Genomic DNA, 23,639 nt, shown 5'->3' on the forward strand with positions numbered 1-23,639 from the left:
ATAATTGTTTACTTCATTCTAGAAGTTTCAGCCAGAGTCAAGACTTAAAAAAGAAACAGAGCTGCCCGGAGAGTGGAAGGAAGCGTTTACAGCTCCCGATTCCAGGGCAGGATGATCTAGCCTCAAGCTCAGCTCTGTCCTTGGCTGGAGCATGACTCGCACAGTTCGAAACAGAAAGGCTTGCTTTCTACTTTCTCATCTTTAAAAGAGAGATAATGGCACCTCCCTACTGGGCACTTGGGATAGCTTAAGTGGACAGATAAGGCACCCGGAGTCTAACAATGGTGATCATAAGTAAATGACAGCTATTTCTTAAACTTTCATTGGACAGAAGGACAAAAATGCCCATTATTTTCAGATGACAGAATTTTCCACATAAAATCTCAAAAAAGATAAATCCCCTAAAAACTACCAGAATCATGATGGATGATGGACTATCTGAAAGCATCATTTTTAACAAATGCGAATAACATGTTTCCTTTACGAAAAGCAGTCAGCAACATCAGCTCTACTCAGACTCAGTGGGTGCATGCAGCTAGCTGAGGGAAAGCCAGAGCCATTCTCAAGGAGATGTGGGTAAAAAAAAACACGCCACGCTTCCAGATGGCCCCACATAGACCACTGCGGTCGGATCTTGTCTGGTTACTTTTGCTAACCCAATCTAAATCTCATTTTTTGAGTTTTCAGAAGTGATTTTGAATATCATCTAGGAAATAAATAGGTAAGAATATCCACGGAAAATTTGAAAACTGGCAGATAAAAAAAAAAAAAAAGATAAATTACCAGGCAAAACTAATTCTTAAAACTGCCGATTCAAAGCAAACAGAGAACATCCCCATGGATGCGTTTCTCCTATCGTGTCCTGAGAAGCATTAGGTTGGTTAAACATTTTCCAAGTACAGGATTCAATCCCTGAGTGGATCTCAGACTTTCCTCTGTACCGTGAAGGGCAATGGTGGAAACGGCATGAGCCCTCCTTACAGCAGAGAAGAGGGTGCAGGATGAAGGCACTCAGAGTCTCGCTGGAGCTCCCTGTTTGAACGACACTGGCCCAGTGCACTCAACACAGGAACAGAAAGAGAATGCAAGGAAAAGTGACGCCTGGCCTCAGTGTGTGGAATCAGGGCTGGGTGTCAGTCAACACCAGAAACTCTGAAAGAGAAGGACGTGAGCGTCGGATAATAGCTGAAACCTTGCACTTGGGAGGCTGAGGCAGGAAGAGAAAGGGTTTGAAGCCAGTCTGGAATACGTAAGGAAACTTTACTTCAAAAACAAAACACAAGCAAATGAATAAACAATAGCAAAGACACTTTAAAACAAACACCATGTTGGGGAAAAGTGAAACATATATGAAGGATCCATATCTTATTGCAAAGGATTGATGACCTTGGTGGCATGAATGTGAGATCCTGAGGCCTGTGGGCAGCTGGAAGAGGAATTACAAACAGCGTACACACAAGCGCTTCCCCACGCAAGCACTTGTCAAGACCATAGCATAATCAAAAACAGAAAAATCAAAACCGGGTGGAGTGGGCACAGCTGCTCTGCTTTTGTGAGGATGAGAACTTGCAACTCCAGCGAGCTTCTTGTTCCCAAGCCCAAAACTCTGCATCTCCCAGTATCGAAGGGGACCTTCTGACTCACCCAGACTAAACTCAGACGGAGTAGGCCTTTGAAGGTAAAAGGAATTAAGTCCAAATTCACAGATTTACACATGAAAGAAAGCAGTGTGGCTTCCCCTGCTCTTTGATTTCTCCTGTTGAAGGGACTGTAGGCGGAAAGACCACTCTAGCGGACCTTGTGGGCCGCCATGGAGTGGACTTTTCAGAGAAGCAACAGGAAGGAGCCTGGACCCCTGATGACGGAGGCTGCCCGTATGAGCCCCCAATGTCCTACCACTAGACTTGCTTCTTGGTTAGATTTATTGTCAGCTTGACACAAACTAGATCCCCTGGGAAGAGAGATGGCCTCGACCAGAGAGACTGTGGGTATATCTGTGGGGTGTTTTGTTGACTCCTCGTGGATGTGGCTGGGCTCAGCCCATGGGAGCAATACAGATCTAGACTCCCTGGGCTGTATCAAAAGGAAGCTGAGCTCGAGGCTGTGAGAGCACCACAAGCGAATTCCTCCACGGCCTCTGCTGCAGCTCCCAGTCCAGGGTCCTGCCCCGAATTTCCTTAATGATGGAATAGAACCAAGTTGTTTTTGGTCATGGTGATTATCACAGCCATCAAAAGCAAGCCAGGACAATTTGGTAACAGGTAGCATGCAAATAGAAGAACCTCTCTTTTGTTCAAAGCCCCATTATTTAGGATCTAGAATCTCAGACATCTAACACCAAACCAGATCTTAGCTAGTTAAATGACTTTCTTTCTAACTCAGAAGATGGGGGGAAAAGTCCGTAAAACCTGTGAAATATGAGGTGGGTGAGAGTCTCTGAACAAGCGTGTGTGGTTTCTTTTCTCCGAAAGAAATCCTGCCAGGGTGTAACAACAGCCTTGGATTGTTACACACAAGATCTCCCTCTAGGAACGAATCTCATGCAAATAATTAAGATGTCTGTGCAATTAATACTTGATGTTCATAAAGGCAAAGGATATAATAGTGACTTAGAAAGAAGCTAAATGTTCAATAATACAGGACTAGTTAGAAAAATTATATTACATTTATGTAATCAAATTTTGTGAAGACATTAAAAGCAAAGTTTTAAAAGAATAATTGATAGTACGGGAGTGTTATTAAGTACCATTAAACTAATAGTAAGGATTTTTTGATAGTATATGATTACATTCAGTTTGGGAGACTGAGTCATTTTTAAAACTTATTCATTATCATTTGCAGTATTTTAATGGTGTTCTGTAACAAACATGATTAATGCCTCTTTTTAACACTAACGGCTGCCTGTGTCTGCTGTCTTGTGTCGCACATTGCTTTCTCCAGGTGGGCAGTTGCTCTGCACTCCCGCCTGCCCGAGTAAAGGTCAGTATCCCTGCTTGGTGTACACCCCACTGCTCCTTTCTCTTCATAAAGGTGAGGGACGGCGACTCGCATGGCACACTCACAGGTCACCAATTCCTACTCCAGGCCATCCTGAAGAGCTCACGCCCTGAGTTCTCTGTGCCCCCGACCTACAGAGTACCCTGTGCTGTTCTGGAAGATGGCACTGCAGCATCATAGGTGTCCTCCATCCCTAAACGCCAAAATGTCACTGTTGCTGACTCTGGGAGCTCCTGGCCTCAAACCAATGCTGCGTGCTCTACAAACATGGTCTTTAGTGGACATGCTCCATTTCCACTAGAGATTGCGGTTAGCTGGCATACAGTGGCATACGGTCACGCTAAATTACTCTGGGGCATAAGCTAAGGGAGACAGAGAAATGACATGGGTCCAGCTATCCCACACTGGCATCAGGGACCCAGGTTGTCTCCAAACCATCTTCCTCCATGTGTCAGCTGCCGTCCTGGGGCTTGCCATCTTGTGGTTACAAATGTTTTCATGCTCTAGGCAGACCTTAGAAGTAAAGAGGACCCCAATTCCGTGCCTAACCCATCTGCCACCAAGGCGAAAGCCCCCTCAGAAAGCTCTAGAACACTGAAATGTCATGGGCCAGCCTCAACTGGCAGAACCTGGAAGAATAAAACATAGCTTAGAAGATTATTTTAAATAATAATAACACCTAGGGTTGCACAGATAACAAGGAGAGAGCTGACTGTGTCTGTGGAGGTCGTCAGGACCAACTTTGGGATTCAAACACCTATACGGCAGTGGACTGCAAAGCTGCTCATAAAATAGACCCAAATCAGAAGCATGCCTAAGTGCCTATATTATCAATGACAACAACTAAGGTCAGTGAGTCCCTTCTGGAGTCAGAGGTCTTCCTAATTACCCCCGAATTCGTTCCATTTTTATATTGCTGTCTCAAGAGAAACCAAGTCATTCTGTTCTACTAACAAAGAACAGAGTCTCAGAGAGGTCAAGCAACTTGGTTCAAACCACACAGCTATCATTCTAGAGCGTACTTTGATCCCACAACTGCCTGATTCCACAGCCTACGTCATTTCTAGATGATAAGACAGCATCTTACCATGTCTGACTGTATGCAACTAAGGAGAAGATAATGAGAAATAAATGTACATCGATTTCTTTTTTCCTGAAACCTGAAGATGTGCAAAGACTCATAGGAAGTTAGGTAAAGAGAAACCTTCTGCCTCTGTGGAGATCGGAAAGTCACGTGTCCACTTATAGCTGGTACCATGAGCAACTGAGGAAAGCAACCCAGACTAAAGATGGTGATATGAGCACAGAAGGCTCAGAACAAACCAAACAACAGACAGTCTTCTGTGAACACAGAATAAAAAATTAAACATGGGAAGTACAAAGATGTTACCTTTAACCTGGATATACATGTGTCAAAATACTAGTCACATTAGATGCACGCCAGACGCATTACAAGTTAACACTCACATATGGCTACACCCGTGTAAAGAACGGCCCCTGGGGTGGAATACAAGGATAAAGTAGGCACCAGTTTCAGAGGCAGAGCCTACCAGCATCCTTGATGCAAACAAGTGTCCATTGAACATCCCCTGCATCTCACAGTTTCCATGTCTCCACGACTCGTGATGAAGGAAGACCAGAGAGGCCACAACAGAAGTAGGTCAAAATTCTAGCGGAAAGCAATAAAAACCGTGTGGAATCCAGGACTCATAAAGTCAACTCCATAAAGAGACGCGAGTGAGCGCCGTGTGCAGGGGGCACCGCAGATTATCCGCTGTAGGGAATGCCTGTGGTCCCTGAGGGGGGACAGGGTACTGGGCCTGGGCACAAAATGAGCACTTGATTAAAGCCAGATAGCTGGATGATGGATGGACGAGGGATGAAAATACATTACTCCTACCAGTAGATTCAACCGCTGACCTCAATTTTGAGAAACAAAAAGAAAACAGTGTTTGGAAGGTTGCCTTAAACTTTACATTTTTAAATAGAGCTCAGAGGTCTTTAGAAGTGACGAATGTGAAGGAACAGGGCGCTGTGGCTTTAGTGCATGGTGTTTCCTGAATAGGCAGGTTTCCAACTGGGCACAGTGTTAATCAGATTTGAACACAACCGTGTTACCACATAGAATTGTGCATAATTCTTGCACTGGAAATGCCCAGCTCAAGTGGGCAACTCTAGCAACCAGCAGGTCCTCCCTCCTTTGCCTAGAAATGGGACATGTTCTCACAAGAGCCCAATGGAACCCTGATCACCACGGGTCATCCCTCCCTGCTTCTGCTACCAAGGCAAAATCCAAAGCAATAATCCAGGTTTCCCCAGATGCCGTAAGTCAGCAGAATTCAGGGAGGATGCAAACCTGTCCACACCCACCATAGATGTAAGGAGGTGTCTGGTTCGAGCTAGAGCAGCCACTAAGACGTACACTGCAGTGAACTGCCAGACCAAGGCCAAGTTCAGAGCCTTTTGTTCATGGAATTCCCAGTGTGTTGCTGAAGGATCTGACTCTCAGCCTAGAGACCCATTCACCTATAGGAATCTCAGCTGTAGGCGCTCAAATGAGGACACAGATATTGCAGTGTGGTTTGCTATTTCGAGGGTGTTGGGGGAGGGAGGAGAGGGATGCTTTGCTCATATTCATCAGATATGTGTACGAAACTCCCAAGAAACGAAAGTCTAATTAAGTAAAAGAAAACAACCCGATCTTATGTATTCAATTAGTGAATCATCTCACAGGTGACCTCATCTAATCCCCTGTGCCAGAAGAGTTACACAGGCAAGGATGGTGTGTGGCTGGAGCTGGGGCTATGGATCTAAGTGGGGAGGACCGACCGGCAGGCGTGGATCACAGACAGTACATGGCAGGCAAGGGGACCTATAGGAGTCCCCACCAACATGGAGGCTGAGGGTCAGGTGTATGGGAAGCACAAATGGCAGATCCTTCTTGGAGGCTGGTGTTCAGATGCAGAGCCTAGCCAGAAGACTGAGGTGGGATGCCAGCTCCTCTATGATTCTGCCCTGGAGCTTTGAATACTCCCTTAGTAAGTCTAGTCTGAGACTAATACATGCCTGGATTTGAAAAGATACAGGGACATGGATCCAGCATTGCTCAGCATCAGGAACCCCTTTAAAGTAATAGTTGCATGGCCCCATACAAATGACTTTTTAGCTCCCTTTAAATTTAGCTTAAATCAATTTTAAGACACGTTCACTGTGCTAGCCCTGTGCTCTGGACATGACCGGTGCTCTAATCAAACTCCCTGCAACACTACTTTTCTGGTCTTTGACGCTGAACTTTTAAATCTGTTTTTTTTTTTTTCATGGTTTATTTTTTTTATATTTAAAAATTTCCATCTCCTTCCCTCCTCCTCCCCCTCCCTCCGCTCCTCCTCCCCCTTCCCGCCCCTCCTTCTCCCCCTTCCCTCCCCTTCCCTCCACCCATACCTCCCCTCCCTCCCTCTCAAGGCCAAGGAGCCATCAGGGTTCCCCACTCTATTTTCACAGAGTCATTACTCCCTGCCTGTGTGACCTCTGAGGCTAGGGCTGCATTCACACCCCACTCCAAGATGAACCTAGAGGGCTTACTTGCCAGCCTCACTTTGTCTCCACACATGATCTGGTGGCAAGGGACTTTAGGAGACTCGGGCAGACAGAGCACAGGTGGGCTATGGAGGCACTAACACTTGGTGCTCTCCGGACTAGGGAGGAGAGGAAACAGGCTCCCGGCTGCCTAGGTTGATGCCCCAGAGGAGAGCTAGATAGCTCTCTATACCATCTTCCACAAGGTAAAGGTGACCAGCAATGAAGAAAGGCCTCTTCCTCAGCATGCCTGCGGTTGCTCTGTGGGCATCTGGCAAGCAGGGCTTGCACTTGCTGTAGACCCCCATGGTCCTGGCCCCTTACTGCCTGGCCTCTTCCTCACACAGCTCGCTGACCTGTTCTGAAGCCACTTCTCCCACTGAGTCTTTCTAGGTCTTGAAATCATGAGAATATTAAGTAGAACACCCACCTTTTTTTGCTGTAAGACTCTCTTCAAACAGAAGGTCTATTGGGAGCTACCCATAGGGACTAGGAGAAGAACCACACCATCCTGGTTAGGATGTGGCTCTTGGTGTTGATTTTGCCTGTGGTCCCAAAGATCTCGCTATATACTTAGGAAAATAGTGAGCCTTGACTTTATTTGGCCTTGATATATCTTTCTTAAGTGGAACAATCAAAATGGCATCCCTGCCTCTAATCAGAATGACATCCCTGCCCCCTTCACATCCAATCAGAGTGGAATCCCCACCCACTTCATGTCATGCTGCCACATTGGGGTTTAGCAACAGAGAATTATTATGATCATGGCCGTGCTTGTCCTATTGACAAGATGCAGGCAGAGAACAGAGAATGGTAATGTCATACTGAGGATGACAACACCCAGGCAGAGGATGCTAAAGGACAGTGACATCATATGGATGGTGATACTCAGCCACAGGACAGTGATGTCATATTGATGATAATGATAATATACAAGTAACAGACTATGACATCATCCTGATGATTGACATCCAGGCAGAAGATGCTACTAATCATGACGGTGGTTCAGGAGAAGGAGGTTGATACCATGCCATGGCTGCTGATTGAGGAGTTGCTGTATTTTGTGACATTTGTAGGTAAAGTAGAGCTCACTTCATCTCACTTGCTAAGAGTGGGGCCTGCACCATCCTTCACTCCCCACCCTGTCAAAGGCCCAGCCCCCAATCTTACTCGTGGAACCCAGGAAACAGGCAGTATCTTGCCAAGCAGCCCCTTGGTGGTGTAGCCGCCACGAGCTTCCCTCTGACTCTAATTTCAATTTATTTCATATTGTGCAGTGCTATCTTCCTCACAGCAGCAGATAGCTGAGTCACGGAAGAACAGTTGACTTCAGGACAGATTACAAAGGAATTTTATCTTCAAGGAGCTAGGGCGGAAACTTGAGACTACCAGAAAAGCACAAGGTGGCAGGGACAATGAGCTCATGCCAGGGTTTTGATAAACTTCAGAGAGCTACGCACACGTGCGGAAAGACAGGGGAGGAAATGTGTGAGGACAGCCTGTCTCTCACCTTGGAAAAAGCCCATCAGTGAGGAATGTGATATCAGAAAAGGGCCATGTCCTCTCAGTACCAAAACCACAATAAGATGTGTTTTACAAGCATAGATATGCATGTGGTTCACATGTGTGGGCATGCATGTGCACACATGTGGAGGGCATGTATGTGTAAGGGTATGTATGTGAATGGACATACATGTTTATGAGTATGCTTCACATGGATGAACATATAGAGTGAACATATAAATGGGCATGTGTAGGAGTATGCATATTTGTGGGCATGCATGTGTATGAGCATGCATAGGCATGAACATATGTAGGCATGGGCATGCATGTATTGGACATTCAAACTGTAGCATGCAGATCTTTTTCACTTTCCAAAGGAAGCTTAGCATTTGTGGATATTTGAACTAGGTTAGGGACATAGCCTAACGAGAGGGTAAGCAAGTAAGCTCCAGAAAAGACTTAACCCTCCACATTATTATCTATCATCTATTCAAATCTTAAATTTCATCCCTGGCAGTTCAAATGACATCATTTGTTAGAAGAATTGAGCAGATAAACATGGTTCGCATGTTGAACACCTAATACAGGTTGTCTTGTGCTGCAATAAAGCCTTTTTTAGGAACTGTTTTAAACATTGGAATCAATGGTATACAAACACACACACATACACACACACATACATCCACACATACATATACACACAATACATAACTTTAAAGAAGAAGAAGCAGGTTCATCCAACATTTGACAGTTACTGAGACTTAGACAACATGATTTCATAGAGCTTCCGTTCTGGTAAGGAAAGACAATGCACAGGACAGGTAGTAAGTAGAAGCTACTAGAGGGTAATAAATGCTAGGGAGAAAAACAAGGTAGAGAAGGAGCAAAATGAACTGGAGAAAGTTTGCTAAGAAAGCAGCATCTGCTAAGGTGGGAAAAGAAAGTGAGCTGTCCAAGAAAGACAGGGTCGAGGGCACAGTAAAGTTGAGAGCACAGCAACATGGAGGAAGCAGCAACGTGGAGGGAGCAGCAACGTGGAGGGCGCAGCAACGTGGAGGGCACATCTGGGGCCGACTACAGGCTGAGAGCTTGCAACCAGGCAATCAAGGGGTTCAGGAGCAGATGACAGGGACATAAATCAGTTCGTGTAGGGGTTCGCACACTGCCAAGACGTCTAGTTTTCAGTTGATCTGAATGCAATGGGAAGCCAGTTGTTGGTGCGCCCTGAATAGCAGTGGCACAGAACCACTCACAGGTCGTCCAGGCTACTACGTTTAGAGATGTCATGGGCCCAAGAGAGCAATCTGAAGTGATTAAAATAAAACCCTCTGCAGAGTCACAGTTGGGGAGGGGGGAAGCAGTACATTTGAAAATGTTCAGGGAAGTGGTACCCGTGTGATTTGTTGGTGGGTTTTGTGTGACATTCAGGAAGAGAGGGGACCATGCTGTCACTAGTGGAAAAGCAGAGCTAAAGAATTAAGGTGTGTTACACCTTACCTACACGAGGGTTAAGTGTGTTTTTATGTCTGTGTGTGGAGTGAAAGCATTTAAGTGTGGGTTCCTGTGGAGGCCGGAAGAGGGCACTGGAGTTCCTGGCACTGTGAACCACTCAGTGTGGTGCTGGGAACAGTAACCAGGTCGTTTGGAAGAGCAGGGAGCACACTGTAAGGGGAGAGAGCTCTACAGTCCAGACATTCAATGTGCAAAGAACTGAAGAGTACAGATTGAGCAAACTATCAAAGTCCTTAATTTCTAGACTAAGCTTCTGAAGTTGGATGTCTTTCTGTATCTTATGTGTTGCTTTTATTGGTTGATAAAGAAGCTGTTTTGGCCAATAGCTTCGCAGAGCAAAACCAGGCAGGGAATCTGAACAGAGATATAGAGAGAGAGTAGGCAGAGTCAGTGAGATACCTCAGGAGAAAGACGCTGGAAAACCTTACAAGTAGGCCACAGCCTCATTGTGATTAATAGATTAATAGACATGGGTTAATTTAAGATGTAAGAGTTAGTTAATAAGAATCCTGAGCTAATGGGCCAAGTAGTGCTGTAATTAATATAGTTCTGTGTGGGCAGCCGGGAAACGAATGAACAGTCTCTGGTTACATGCTCACATCCTGTCCTCTGAACTCCAATCATGCCTCAGTTTACCACTCTTTCTCTTCTTACTTCCAGCTCTCTCTGATCAATTAATATCAAATGGGCATGGTGGACCAGGGAAATCTGTGGTCTTCCTTCCCAGAGTTGGTCAAACAAAACAGAAGCTGAGATCAAAGCCAAATCCAGCAATTACTTCAGAGTCCTGATTAGGATATTTAAAACTTTTAGGCAGTTGCCAATTTAATTCTCAAGTGAAGGTGTGTGGTCGGTCGGCAATTGGAATTAACCAAACTAGCTTTATTATAAAATACTCAGCTTTAATAAAAGGAGGAAAAGGGAAAAAACTCACAAAGCCAGAGTTCCAGTGAAGCGCAGGAAACAAAGAGGGCGAAAACAAACGCGCAGGGATGTTTTAAAGGTATTTGCCCCCCCCCCCAGAGGGGACACGCCCCTCAAACAAGGGGATTGGTTAGCTCCCCCATCACTCAAGGTTTTTCTCTTTCTTTTTTAAAAATCTTGACATTTGGAATAACTGGCCCCTAAAACTTAAATGCTCCCTCGTACATTTAATTTCTGACTAAAGTGTGGAACAGAATAATAAGCAATGTGAGCCAAATGGGTATGGAAAGGGTGTGATAAATCATGGGCTTGCAAGTCTGGGGCCTTCACCCCGTTTCACCCCAGGCATGAAGGACAACATTCTCTCCAGACGCAAAGACCATCTCCAGCATTCTAGCACAATGGTCCTCAACCATCCTAATGTTGGGGTCTTTACTACAGTTCAACATATTGTAGTGACACCCAGCCATGAAATTGTTTTCATTATTTAATAACTGTAATTTGCTACTATTATGAATCACAATGTAAATATGCGTGTTTTCCAATGGTCTTAGGTGACCCCAATGAAAGGGGTCATGGCCCACAGGTTGAGAACCACTGTTCTAGGCGCCTAAGCAGCAGGATTTTCTTTTGGGGAGTTTTCCCTTTAGACACTGCACTAGGAGGAATCCTACTCTGTCTCCTGTTCCCATTTAAACACATTTCGCTAGATCCACTTGTGACAAGTAATAGAATTAGACAACCGTCTGTCATCCCAAGACTCGCCCCCTCCCCACACCACATAGAATCTATCTCTCAGATGGAAAATACCCTTTGAGAAGAGAAAATCACTGTAGACATTTTTCTCCTGTTGGCAACAGCTCAGCGAGAGGGAAATTGTTATTTCCCCCTTAGCAAGCCCTGCTGCCAAAACCTGCAGCACTTCTGTCTCCCTGAGCCCAGCATACCCTCGTCTTGCTCCCTTTTCCAGTATGTCAGGTCCGCAGGGAGTTCTTTCTAGCCTTCCCCAGCATTTCTCAGGGCATCTGAACTCATCCCTTCTCCAAAACCTAAGCCGAGCCTATAGCAGGAGGGGAAGCTGCTCTTAGACAGCGACCCTGTTCTCTCCACCTCCTCCTCCAGAGAAGGCAGAGGGCACTGTGGCAAGTTCTCATTCAAATCCTGCTGGGTATTAGGGTACAATGACACTGTCTGCCTTGTGGTCGACATTGTGAGACTCAGCCAATGATTTCAGACCCCACGGAAACTCCCACTGCTCAACCTTGCCTCCTCCAGACTGAGAGCTGTAACCCAAGGCTGCAAACAGAGACCTTGAATCCAGTGATCTACTTGTCTAAGTGTAGACAAGTCTCTCTCAGGGGCCTCCAGGGTTTTCCTCTGGTTTACGGGGGAACTGGGTAAAGATATCTGGGGACTAGGGAGATGGCTCACTGGGTAAAGCTTGCTGTGTTGTGCTCAAGGAGCTGAGTTCAGATCTGTGATATCCACATAAAAGCTAGGTGTTGCTGTGTTCATTTGTAACCCTAACATTGGGGGGTAGGGTAGAGACAGGTGGATCCGAAGGGCTTGCTGGCCAGCTAATGCAGCCAACTCAGTGAACTTCAGAGCCAGTGAGAGACTCTGTCTCAAAAACTAAGATGGAGGAGCAATTGCGGAAGATATCTGATGTTGACCTCTGGCCTCCACATGCGTGTACATTCAAGTGCATTCACACACTCACACATTCATAATCACATGCTTAGATCACTGGTTGTCAGTTTTGAACAAACAGAATCTACTGTAGATGTGGATGTGGAGATAGGGGCTCACACACGTGGCCTCTTTACAGACACGGATGCTGCAGAAACATACAGGTATGAAAGCAAGAGAGAACTGAGATCCCTTCTGACCTGGAAGCCCACAGTCATACGGAGTCCTCCCCCCCCACACCCAGGGAATCTCCAAGCCTCTCCAGATGGATGATGCCCATGGCAAGGCTGCCAAGCTCAGCGAGGAGGGTCCGGCTCTTCTAGAGAGTGATGGTGTAGCAGGCTGGGAGGGCGCAGGGTTAGAAGGGGAGGGAGACCCACTGGCTAATCCAAAGAGGTGTCTTCGAACCTTGTTTTAAGAGACTTCTACTTTCTTCCTAGATTTTTCTCCACAGTAGAGAATTGTGCCCCTAGCTCTATCCCTTCCCTGACACCTTCGCTGAGGGCTGAAGAAAGGGCAGTTGCAACACCCTGCAGCTAAGAAGTGACGCTCAGTCTAAGAAGTGGCTTCCCGCCTGTCCTGGTTACTAGTCTTGGCAAATACCAAACACTAAACTTAGGCTTAATAGAGTTTCAGGACCTCACCCCTCTCTTTATCTTTACACTTGAGATCAACTCTAGGCCTCCATACACCAAGCAGGACACCCTGGCCCTCAATTCTCTCTTTTAGACATTTTTCCTTCCTTCGGTTTCTGTCGCTGTTTTGTTGAACAACCGCTAGTTTAGGATTCTGAGGCTGGCCTGGCTTTATGAGGTCAGAGAGATAGCCATGGTCACAAGGTGATTGGAAAGGGCAGCAAGAGGCATTCAGAGCCAGTAGAGGATGATTTCCTTCCCCACCAGCTCCTCAGGGGTCACATCAAAGGAAGGAGGCCAGCTCAGTAAAAAGTGCAAAATCTCAACCACTTGGTTCTCGCTTCAAAACAGGCTGAAGGAGACACAAGACACTTCTAATTTACAAGTTAGACACATCTTATCTTGAAAACATCAAATCCAGGAGAAAGCGGGGCTCTTAAATTAAGAGGTGCCCCCACACCTACACCAGATACTGATCAATACTGAGGCCCCAGTGAGACACGGGGGAGGGCAAAAGGGAACAGTTATCTGAGTACCCGAGATGGATGCTGTTCACCCCATGCTGCCCACCAACCGCCATGCTCCCCACTCTATAGTCCCCCACTTCACACTTCAGATCCAGTTCTTATTTTGGATTGGAAAGAGGCAATCCTGAAAACCAAGTTAGTGGGAGAGCCCCCACTTAGAGAAACATTTGTTGCCAATCTGAAAGCCAGTTTGAGGCAGAAGTCATATACATGATCTCTGCACAGAACAGAAAAGGCTGCCAGAATATCCACAGAGAGACTTGAGGTCTCCATCATTACCATGGCCTTCTTGATGCCAGAACACCACTGAAGGGCTGCCTTGTCTTATCTGCACCTTTGAAGAGGGCAATGGAACTAGCAGAAACAGATACATCTGGCAGAGGGGAGGATTCCATACGACATGCATCAGTACGGTGCACAGAGGTTGTGGAAGCAGCCTCAGATAGCTCTTGGGCCTGGCAGGAATGAGCATGTGTCACTAGCTAACTGAGGATGGCAAGAACTCCATATAGTAGGGTTAATGCTGTAATAGAAAGTGCCTTCCACAATACTGAAGCGCATAAGACGCCTCCTATCCTTACTTCTTAGAGATAAGGCTGAGTTAACAGAATATTATACCTGGCAGTGACCCCAGTATAGTCTTTATCAGAGGACACGGAGGCTCAAAAGAGAAATAGCGTTGAAACAGACCATTAACAATGCTCCTTGATAGCATTGCCATATCTGGGACACTCTAGGTTTGTGAGACCATAAAATGTGATTTTGGTAAGAATTGAGAGTACTGATGTTTCAGGCAGCAAAGTGTTTTAGAGAAAGACTTCCGGCAGATGCCATGTCTACTGCCAACCATGTGACTGCCAGCTACGACTGCTGGTGACCATGCCCACTGTCTGCCGTGCCTACTGATGTGGGATGTCCTTCTGTACACTGCAAATATGAGTTGCTTTTATTGGTTGATGAATAATGTTATTTGTGTCTATGTTAGGACAGAATATACCTAGACCAGAAAGCCAAACTGAATACAGGAAGAAAGAAGGTGGAGTCAAGGGAGATGCTAGCAGTCGCTGGGGAACAGGATGTGAGGTAACAAGCCACGAGACTTGTGGTAAAATATAGACTAATAGAAATGGGTTAGTTTAGCTGTAAGAGCTAGCCTGAGTCATCAGCCCAACAATTATAGTTAACATATAGCCTCTAAGTGATTATTTTAGAAGCAGCTACTGGACCAGGTGGGACACAGAAAAGCCTTTGGCTACAACCTATTGCTGACCACACCTACTGCCAGCCATGCCCACTGCTGACCACACCTACTGCTGGCCTTGCCCACTGCTGACCATGCCTACTGCCAGCCATACCCACTTCTGACCACGCCTACTGCCAGCCATGCCCACTGCTGACCACACCTACTGCCAGCCATGCCCACTGCTGACCACACCTACTCCAGCCATGCCCACTGCTGACCACACCTACTGCCAGCCATGCCCACTGCTGGCCATGTCTACTGCTGACCACACCTACTGCTGGCCATGCCTACTGCTGACCACACCTACTCCAGCCATGCCTACTGCTGACCACACCTACTGCTGGCCATGCCTACTGCTGACCACACCTACTCCAGCCATGCCTACTGCTGATAACACCTACTGCTGGCCATACCTACTGTCTGTTGCTGCAGACAGCACCCTGACAGGTAACAGAAGGAGGCTCAGGCTTAGCCTTCCTTCTCTGTCCCTACCTTCACTGTGCCTCGGTTGTCACCTGGGAACTGCCTTCCACTTCACTTCTGACCTCTCCCTAATAGTCACCCTTTGTCTTGGTTCCAGCTGCTACAACCTCAGCCCAACTCTTGTTACCTATTACGAGTCACTCTAAGAGCTTTGTAGAAAGAATCATTATCACTCGAAGGAAAAGGTCAGCCTTCCGAGCTTGATCAAATTTGTTCAGGTCAAGCATTATTAATGTAACGTGATGACCCTAAGATATTGTCAAAGCCCTTGTCATCACACATGTTGCTATCTGTCGAGGAAACACCAATTAAATCCATATGAAGTCATTGAACATTCTGTCTCAGAAGGGGTTGTGCTTTTCTCCATTAGGACAACACTGGATGCAGCAATAAATCCCACCATACGATCTTCAGTCTTGCTGTTGGCAGCTGGTTGCTGCTTCCACATCATACTTAAATGGAAATTTCTACATTTCCTCGAAGTTTCGAAATGGGATTGTTAGTACAGAAGGCAAGTCTTAGAACCCCAGAGAAAGAGGTTGTCCCAAGGATAAGCAACTGATAGTTTGAGGAAGATGTGGGGCTTCCAAGGTGATATTTCTTAGACAACTTCCAGATGGCCTCAGGGACTGAGCCATTTCAGCCCAGGGGCAACGTTCTGAAGGAAAAACAGGCATGCCACCCGAAAGGCACTGATAAGAATGGGGATATTGCTGCTATTATTTTGTAATGTTCTCTTGTCTACTACGCTAAGATGAACTTCTTGCTTTTTTTAACTGTCTTTCGGCATTAACAGGCTTTCATACATGTCTTGAAACCTTTGTAAATAACAATCTCATCCTCACCAACCTTTCAGAATGCAGGCCTGCCACTTTTTATCCCCGAGTTCTTTTACGTTTAATGGCAATGCACTTGCATGGGCTTGTGAGGAATTTTCCTTTTTACCAGTGACCATCTGCCTTGATGACAGATGATGATGACACAGTCACAGCCATACCTGGAGGGTCCCGCTTAAAGCCTCCTGTCATCAGAGGTGGAGGTCATTATAACAACATAGGAGAAATGAAAAGGCCCCCCAGAAAATGGGGCTGGGTTACGCCAATATGAAACACATGGAAACCTTAGTACATCTGGTTTGGCCCTTGTTTTCACCTCATCTATGGACATCATGGGCAAAACAACAGAGTTCCCTTTCCTCAGAATAGAGGAGAAAAAAAAAGATAAACCTAGAATAGCATGATTCAGAATCACACAGAATCTAGCATAGCATGGGATTCAGACTCACGCAGAACCTAGCATAGTGTGGGCTACCACAGCTCCCTAAGAAGAAGACTTCAGAGAATTTTAGGTAGAATTTTCTGGACTGTGTAGTTAATGAGAAAGGATTCCAAGGCAGAGAGACGGGTGGGACTTAGTTTGTCAGGATGCTCTCCAGATCTTAAAATACCATTACCAGGCACAAGCACTCAGAGCTGACACAGTTTTCATAACATAACCAGTATGTTACATCTAGTAAGTGACATTCCGTCAGTCAGGGCCAACTAAGGGGAAACTGCCCCTGCTGCATGCTATGCCTGACTTCAGGCACCAGGGGTGGATGCTTTTGGTTGGTGTAATCTGATTGGAATCTTGATCTGACCCCCATCAAAGGAAGAAACGATAAGGCCACTTTGCCCTAGAGACAACGCTCCATTCTGAGCATCCTCTAACCCGTACTAGGAACACCCTCACCATTCAGGCGTGGGCCTCGTGTGAGCCACCCATGCTACCACCGGGTGCAGACTTTGGCTTTCTTCCTCTCCCACTTTCTAAATTCGCTTTTCCTGCTGGGCCTTTGTGCACACCCCCTCGTTCCTTTAGTGATGAGGTCGAGGACCTGACCTAAAAGGGTCTTACTTCCTCAGCTGACCTCTTTAATACCTGCAACTTTAACACCGTGGCCTTGGGTGTTTTTTCACCAAAATACAATGAGGTATTATATATTATATCAAAGTTTTCTTAATGCCATTACATAAATAAATTGGCCTCAAATGCAATGAGATTGGCTAGTGGGAAATCCGTAGTAATCTTTGCTGATAGATTATGATCACAGTGTTTCATGATCCACATTGCTCTTTGGAGACAAGCCTTCCAAAGAGCTGTAATTTTCTGAAGTGGACCAGAACTTGGAGTCTTTAGCTACTTGTCTTAGCAGAGACCACATGGCAAATAAAAATCATACTTCCTCTCATCTTGTTCATTTCCTCAGTCATAAGAAACTTCTAGCTCTGCAAGACACGTGTTCACATGCGTGCACACGCGCGCACACGCACACACGCACACACTACCTATGAAGCAGCCAGTCACAGCTGAGAACAAGCAGTGTCACTTATTCAATTCAAAACTTGGGTTTCAGAAGGACAACGGTCAATGGGCCACAGGATTTCTCCATTAGAAAGCACCCCAAGAAGCCCTCGGGTCCCAGCCCTCTCAACCATGGACAGAAACAGGGGTCCCAGGGAGCTGCTCCCTTTATCTGCCCTTTGGCTTTAGACCGGGCTGCAGTAGAGTGTATTGATGAAGAAATGCTTAGGGGAAAACATTCTTCTCTGCCTGGTATCTCTGCCGTTTCTGTGATGTTTGGTTTCGAGAGACTCAAAGGAGCCTAGAATTTGCAGTTGGAGAATGATAAGCCCAAGGGCAGGCATGGTCTTAGATGCTGAAAACCTGCCCCTCTCACACCAGAGCTAAACTACAGAAAGAAGCTAGCACACACCCTGGCCTACCAGGTGTGTTCAAAGCTCCTCTGTTCATCTTTTTCTCCTTAATGGCAGAAGCTGGAGAGCTTACTTCTCAGCTCAGTTCCTATTCCCTTCGTGGGCATGAGCAGTTCTGTCGCAAGCTTGGCCCCTGGCGCTGAGACAGGATTGCCCACGCAAGCCTGCCCTGACCACTCACCGCTCTTCTCTGCCTTGGGTTTCGGCGGCTCAGGCTCAGGCAGACACGGACAGGGCCCATCGCAGAGGGAGCTGAGGCTTTTGCCTGTAGAACAAGCATGGAATTCCAACTTGCACTGCAAGAGAGAGACAGGGCAGACCATCAAAACACAGCTCACAAGACTCCTGCTCAGCTTTCCAGGAAGCAGCTGGCATCCTGGCTTTAAGGGGATAAAGATGGAGAAGGGAGAGACCTACCCTGTCTGGCTTTCAGAACATTAACTTGAGATTGGCTTTTCATTTTTTTTTTTTCAAAGTGTGCCAGATAACTTGCAAACTACAGCGGAAGCACAGGGAAGCTAATTTTAATTAACTGTAGGCTCAACTGTCGTCATTTATAAAATACGAAGATTATCTGAATCTTAATGCATGTGGAGTTCTATATGACCCATGAAGCCCTCCCACTTCAGCGCTGAAGGCTTCCCAACAAATCCTCCCACACGGAGGAAGCGCTCGAGAACGTTCTTAGTAACCAGCTCTCTCATTACTGTGACAGGTGCTGGTTACAAACAACTTAAGAGGAAGAAAGATTTGTTTTGCTCATGGCTTCAGCTCATTATGGTGGGAGGCCCTGAGGGAAACACTGGCATCACGATGGACAGAAAGCAAAACAGGAAAGACCAGAGCCCGGGACCGGACATAAGACAACACAGGCTGCAAGGGCATTTGCCAGCCAGCTTGCTTCCTCCAAATAGCTTCCATTTCTTAAAGTTTCTAGACTCTCTGAAAATAGCATCCTCAGTTGGAGACTAAACATTCCACACCTGAGTCTCTGAGGGACATTCCATATTCAAACCACAGCAATGCACGGCCACCTCCTTTCCAAGTCTGGATGGTGCCCCTGAGGTGCACTGCCCCTTTTTCTCAGAGCGCAATGAAAACTTGTGCCTCCCCTGTCTGGGACTGAAGTCTACATTGGTCTTCTGTGGGCTAGAGCCCTACTGTAACTGGCCTGAGACACAATGGAAAGTCTATCTAATTCTAGGATTCAATGTTAGAAGCCACAACCTCCTGTCGTCTCTTATGGATAGCAATGGTGGCGTTTGGGTCCCTTTCTCCTAACTCTACATTTAAATCTCAATGAACTCAAAGCACAAGTAGGAGAGAGAAGGTATTTACAGGTGTCCTAGACCACAGTGGGTTCCTCATTCTTATTACTTTTAATATTATTTTAAAAATTGAGGTTCTTTGAGGTTAAATAACTCATAAACGACCTCAGCACTTAGCCAAACGCACGTCTGGCTTCAGAGCCAAGCTGTGAAGCATCCTGAGATAGTTTCTGTTACATGGCTGGGGGCTCAGAGCACTAAAACTGTACCTACTGCCCCTTTGCCTCTGGCCCAGATGAGCTATCTGAGTTTTCTCCCTTTCTGCCTGTCAATTTCTCAGGATCAAGGCTTGCATATAATCAGTCTCCTGCAAAGGCCCAGGGCCTGCGAACCTGGTGGAAGTTCAAAGAAAGGAGAGAGAGACAGAACTTCCGCACCCACTCAGCATGCATCTCTTATCGGGTGCCACGGGGAATCATTTAGAAGAAAGGGAAGAGCAGACACAGTCCTTGCCCTTAGAAAACACAAATCATCCTGCAAGAAGTCGCCAGCATTTGCAAAGAAACTCGCTGGAGTACAGGTGGACATGGGCTCACTGTGAGCAAACGGGATATTCAGTCCCAAGACTGACTACAAAATCAGGCAAACGATGCTTTACAGACAGCTCTAAAGGTTCTGAGATCCCTGGGTATAAATCCAGCTGTCACCCATCCAAGGGGCAACGGCAGAGCAATCTCCATCTCGATGCAAAGCTTCCTTCTATACATGATCCAGAAACGCCTAGCACATGACCAGTGTGGTCACAGGACAGGGGCACTTTGTGAAACGAAGCCAGGTCCCGGCATCCAACATCACTCTGACTTGGTATTAAACGCCATGTGTTAGGGGCTATATGGAAAGGCTGACTTCATGGGTGTATACAGCCAGGGCAGAAAGACCTCTGGGTATGGGATGTGCCTGCAGGCAGCGGGATGAACTGCAGGAAAGCCAGAGGCCACCTGTGTCAACGTTCTCCTCAAACAGCACTGTGCCCTAGTTTGATTTCTGGTGCTGTGATACACGCTGACAACAGACAACCTGGGGAGGAAAGGGTTACTGGGTTTCAGGTGACAATCCATCCTGAAGAGAAGCCAAGGCAGGAACTTGGAGGCAGGAACTGAAGCAGAGACCATGGTGGATGCTGCTTACTGCCTTGCTCCCCGTGGCTTGCTCAGCTTGCTTTCTCATACAACCCAGGACCACCTGGCCAGGGGTGGTACCACTCGAAGTGGACTGGACACTCCTAATGAAACATTAATCAAGAAAATGCTGTACAAACTTGCCCACAGGCCAGTGTGACACAAGCAATTCCTGACCTGAGGTTCCCTCTTCCCAGGGGACGCTAGCTTTGTCAAGTCTGGCATAAACTAAGCCACAGACACGGCACATGCACAGCTGGAGTGCGGATGCCCAGCCAGTGCCCTCTCCTTCCATCCCTTCCCCTTCCTCATCTCTTCTCCAGCCTCTCCTCCATCTCCTCTTCCTCCTCTGGGCTGGCTCTCTAAACAACCCTCAGCTTCAGATTGGAGGTTTACAAACTAGTTTTCCCACAGACTCTCTAAATTTTATTTAGGTACAAAAAATTCTTTTATGTGTAAATTTATTTTGTAAAGTTCAAATTTTGCCTGAATTCATCATAAAGCCTCCTCGTTTTTGTAACTTCCCGCCATGTCTGTTATAGATGCAAATATTTTCCCTCACCAAACTCCTTAGTGGGGAGTCTACACATTGGTCGTGCCCATGGCCCTTTGTCCTGTGACCCACACCTGCCTCCCCTGCCCCCTGATCTCAGCACTACAAAGTGAGCGGATATGACAGGCAGCTGGGTCAGCGGCTGAAGGAGCAGGCGCCAGCAGACACTTCTAGAGGCACCAGTTTCATTGCTTCATCTGCACTTCTCGCCAAGCTCTGAAAATGCTACATGCCACAGGAGAGCTGCCTCCTCTGCCGGGGACTCAGAGGGCAGAAGAACAGAACTGAAGCCATGCACAGCTGCAGTAAGCCTCTGTGTGGGGAGACTGGCTGGCTTCCTTCTAGACCACAGAGCATGGCAAGGAAAGTCCCACTTCCTGTTTTACCTCTGACCTGATGTGACCTCAGTGAGCCTGGCACACAGTAGGTATTCAAGAAATAGAACAATAAGCAAAAGGCAGGAAGAGGAGAGTAATGTGCATTCCGCAAACCCCAAACCCCTGTTCTGTACCGGAGCATCCTGGCCTGCCTACACAAGGAAGTCAGTACTTCCTGGTACCCCATCTCAGCTGTTTATCCTACCCTACATTCTACTGGTGTCCGCTGGGAGACCTGCCTGTCTGTCCGTCCTGAAGCCCCACGTTCAGCATACGTCTCTCAGTCTCATGCGTGCCCTGGGCTACTGGCAGAGTCAACCTTGTCCTCCTGCCTACCAGTAGCCAGAACCCCGTGTCCTGTGACCCAGACATGACCTCTTGCAACCAAGCCTGCTTGGCTGAGCAGCAGCATCTCCTCTCATGTTCCCCTGGCAACCGTCTGCAGAGACAACCGACTTCTCTATATTCCAGACAGTAGCCACTGAGATCTCTATATTGCCAGTCAGATTCAAGGCTCAAGGGCACCTTATCTTCTAGGACAATTCGTGACGTGCAAGTGAGGTTCAAAATGCTGTAATCCTGGGGCTAAAGGGATGGCTCAGCAGGTAAGAGCACTGGCTGCTCTTCAAGAGGACCTGGGTTTGATTCCCAGCACCCTCATGGTAGTTCACAACCTCCTGTAACTCTAGTTCCTGAGAATTATATGCCTTCTTCTGGCTCCCATGAGCACAAGGTAGCCTCATGGTACATACACATACATGTAGGCAAAACAATTCATGTAAGCAAAATACTTAAACACATAAAATAAAAATAAATTTAAGAGATTTTAAATGGCTGTAATCCCACCATTTTATTTGAATTTTTAGAATTCTGATTGAATTTAGAAATTCAAAACAGGCTATACAAATACCCATATAGACAGAGACAGTAAAAACTCATAACAGGGGTACAACAAATGCCATTAAGCGATGGTGACTTCCTTAGGGGGCAGGGCAGGGCAGGGCAGGGCAGGGCAGGGCAGGGCACACAGATGCATCATAAAAATGTGCTTCACATTTGAATTCAGCTTTCCTTTTTAACCTTGCTGCTGCTGGACTTAACAACTTATATAAATGATTCACATATTAGACATCATACATGTTATAATATACAGGCTTCTCCAGAGGTGGTCACCAAGCCAGAACCATGCTGTCCCATTGAAAGGCTGCTCACTACCTGGTACTGGGGGCTGTCCTCTCAGAAACTCTGAACTGGAATCCTGAACCACACCTGTGGGAGCCCCCGTACCATGTGATAGAGGCTGTCCCCGGGCAACTGGGCAGAGGTATTCCCAGGGCCTGTGGCTCGAGGCTAGGGCATCTCCATAAACATTCCCTTCTGTAGCTCTTCTCTTATCTGCTTCCCAGTAGGTAAGTTAGGTTCCCAGACGCAATGCCATCCTTCTTCACCAGGCTGTTGCCAGGGCGGAGGCAATAGCTAGGCTCTATGCCACCTTACCCAGAGGGGTCTGGTGACTCTCGGAGAGAAAATCTTCGTGCTGAGGGAGTTCTACAAAGCTGGTGCGGCCTCCCTCTCCCAAGCTTTAGGTTACGGGCCCCCAGGCAGAGCTGGCTGACTGCACAGAGCCGACTGGGCAGTGGAAACACATATAAAGGTTTAGGAATAATTACAGCACAGTTATGCTGTGCCCTTAGTTCAGGCCTGCTCAGAAAATGAGAACTAGGGGAGAGCGGTTACTGCAAGTGTTTCCACTGCCCCCCGCTAGAGACAGGTACATAGCCCGAGATGTTGGGCTTCCTCCAACTGAGCTGATGAAGCCTTGATTTATCCAGCTCCCAACTTAGCTGTAATAACAAGACACGTATAGCGGTACTTTTCTCTTTGGGATAGAGGCAGTAGAGAATGGAGCATCACAAGAGAATGAAGGAGTCTGCAGGGGAGATGTGGGAAAGGGAGACTGGTCCTCTCTCCACCCGCCCTCAAGAGAGGGAGGAGCCAGGCAGTCAGAACGTGGTGAGCCAAGCTCAGCTTTCACTGCAAGGCAGTTAAAAACCAAACAAAACTGGAACGTGTGACCTTCTTGGGGGCTAGTAAAAGGGTCTAGTGTAACTTGTCTGTCACTTTAGAAAGAGCCATTGATGCTGAGTGTAAAACAGAGGAAGCAAGTGTTAGCAAATCCTCTGGACTGAAGAGGCTCTGGGCTCCTCACAGCTCACGAGAGCCAAAGCAGGAGACCTCCAAGAGAAGGTCTGAAAGATGCCCACTGGGAGAAAGGTTGAGAGTGCACTGCCCGCTGGAGAACCATCCCTCCAGCTCCGCCCACCCCAGAAGAGGCTACTGCAGAGAAGCCTCTTTGCAGCTGCCTGCAGGGAAGCCCTAGCTACCCTCTGGAAGTGCACCTCCCTCTAGAGACCAACT

General features: G+C 47.0%; 1 protein-coding gene across 3 annotated transcripts in view; it reads right to left on the bottom strand.

Moving 5' to 3' along the window:
- Spock1 (SPARC (osteonectin), cwcv and kazal like domains proteoglycan 1) overlaps positions 1 to 23,639 on the bottom strand; it is a 454,175-nt gene that overhangs the window by 55,861 nt on the left and 374,675 nt on the right. For all 3 annotated transcript variants that reach the window (XM_038334014.1, XM_038334016.1, XM_038334015.1), the window contains one exon: positions 18,027 to 18,141. In XM_038334014.1, coding sequence (XP_038189942.1) covers positions 18,027 to 18,141 — 115 coding nt within the window. The remainder of the gene's footprint in view (positions 1 to 18,026; positions 18,142 to 23,639) is intronic.

Source organism: Arvicola amphibius, chromosome 6 (genome assembly GCF_903992535.2).
Source record: "Arvicola amphibius chromosome 6, mArvAmp1.2, whole genome shotgun sequence".
In the NCBI taxonomy this organism is placed as follows: Eukaryota; Metazoa; Chordata; class Mammalia; order Rodentia; family Cricetidae; genus Arvicola; species Arvicola amphibius.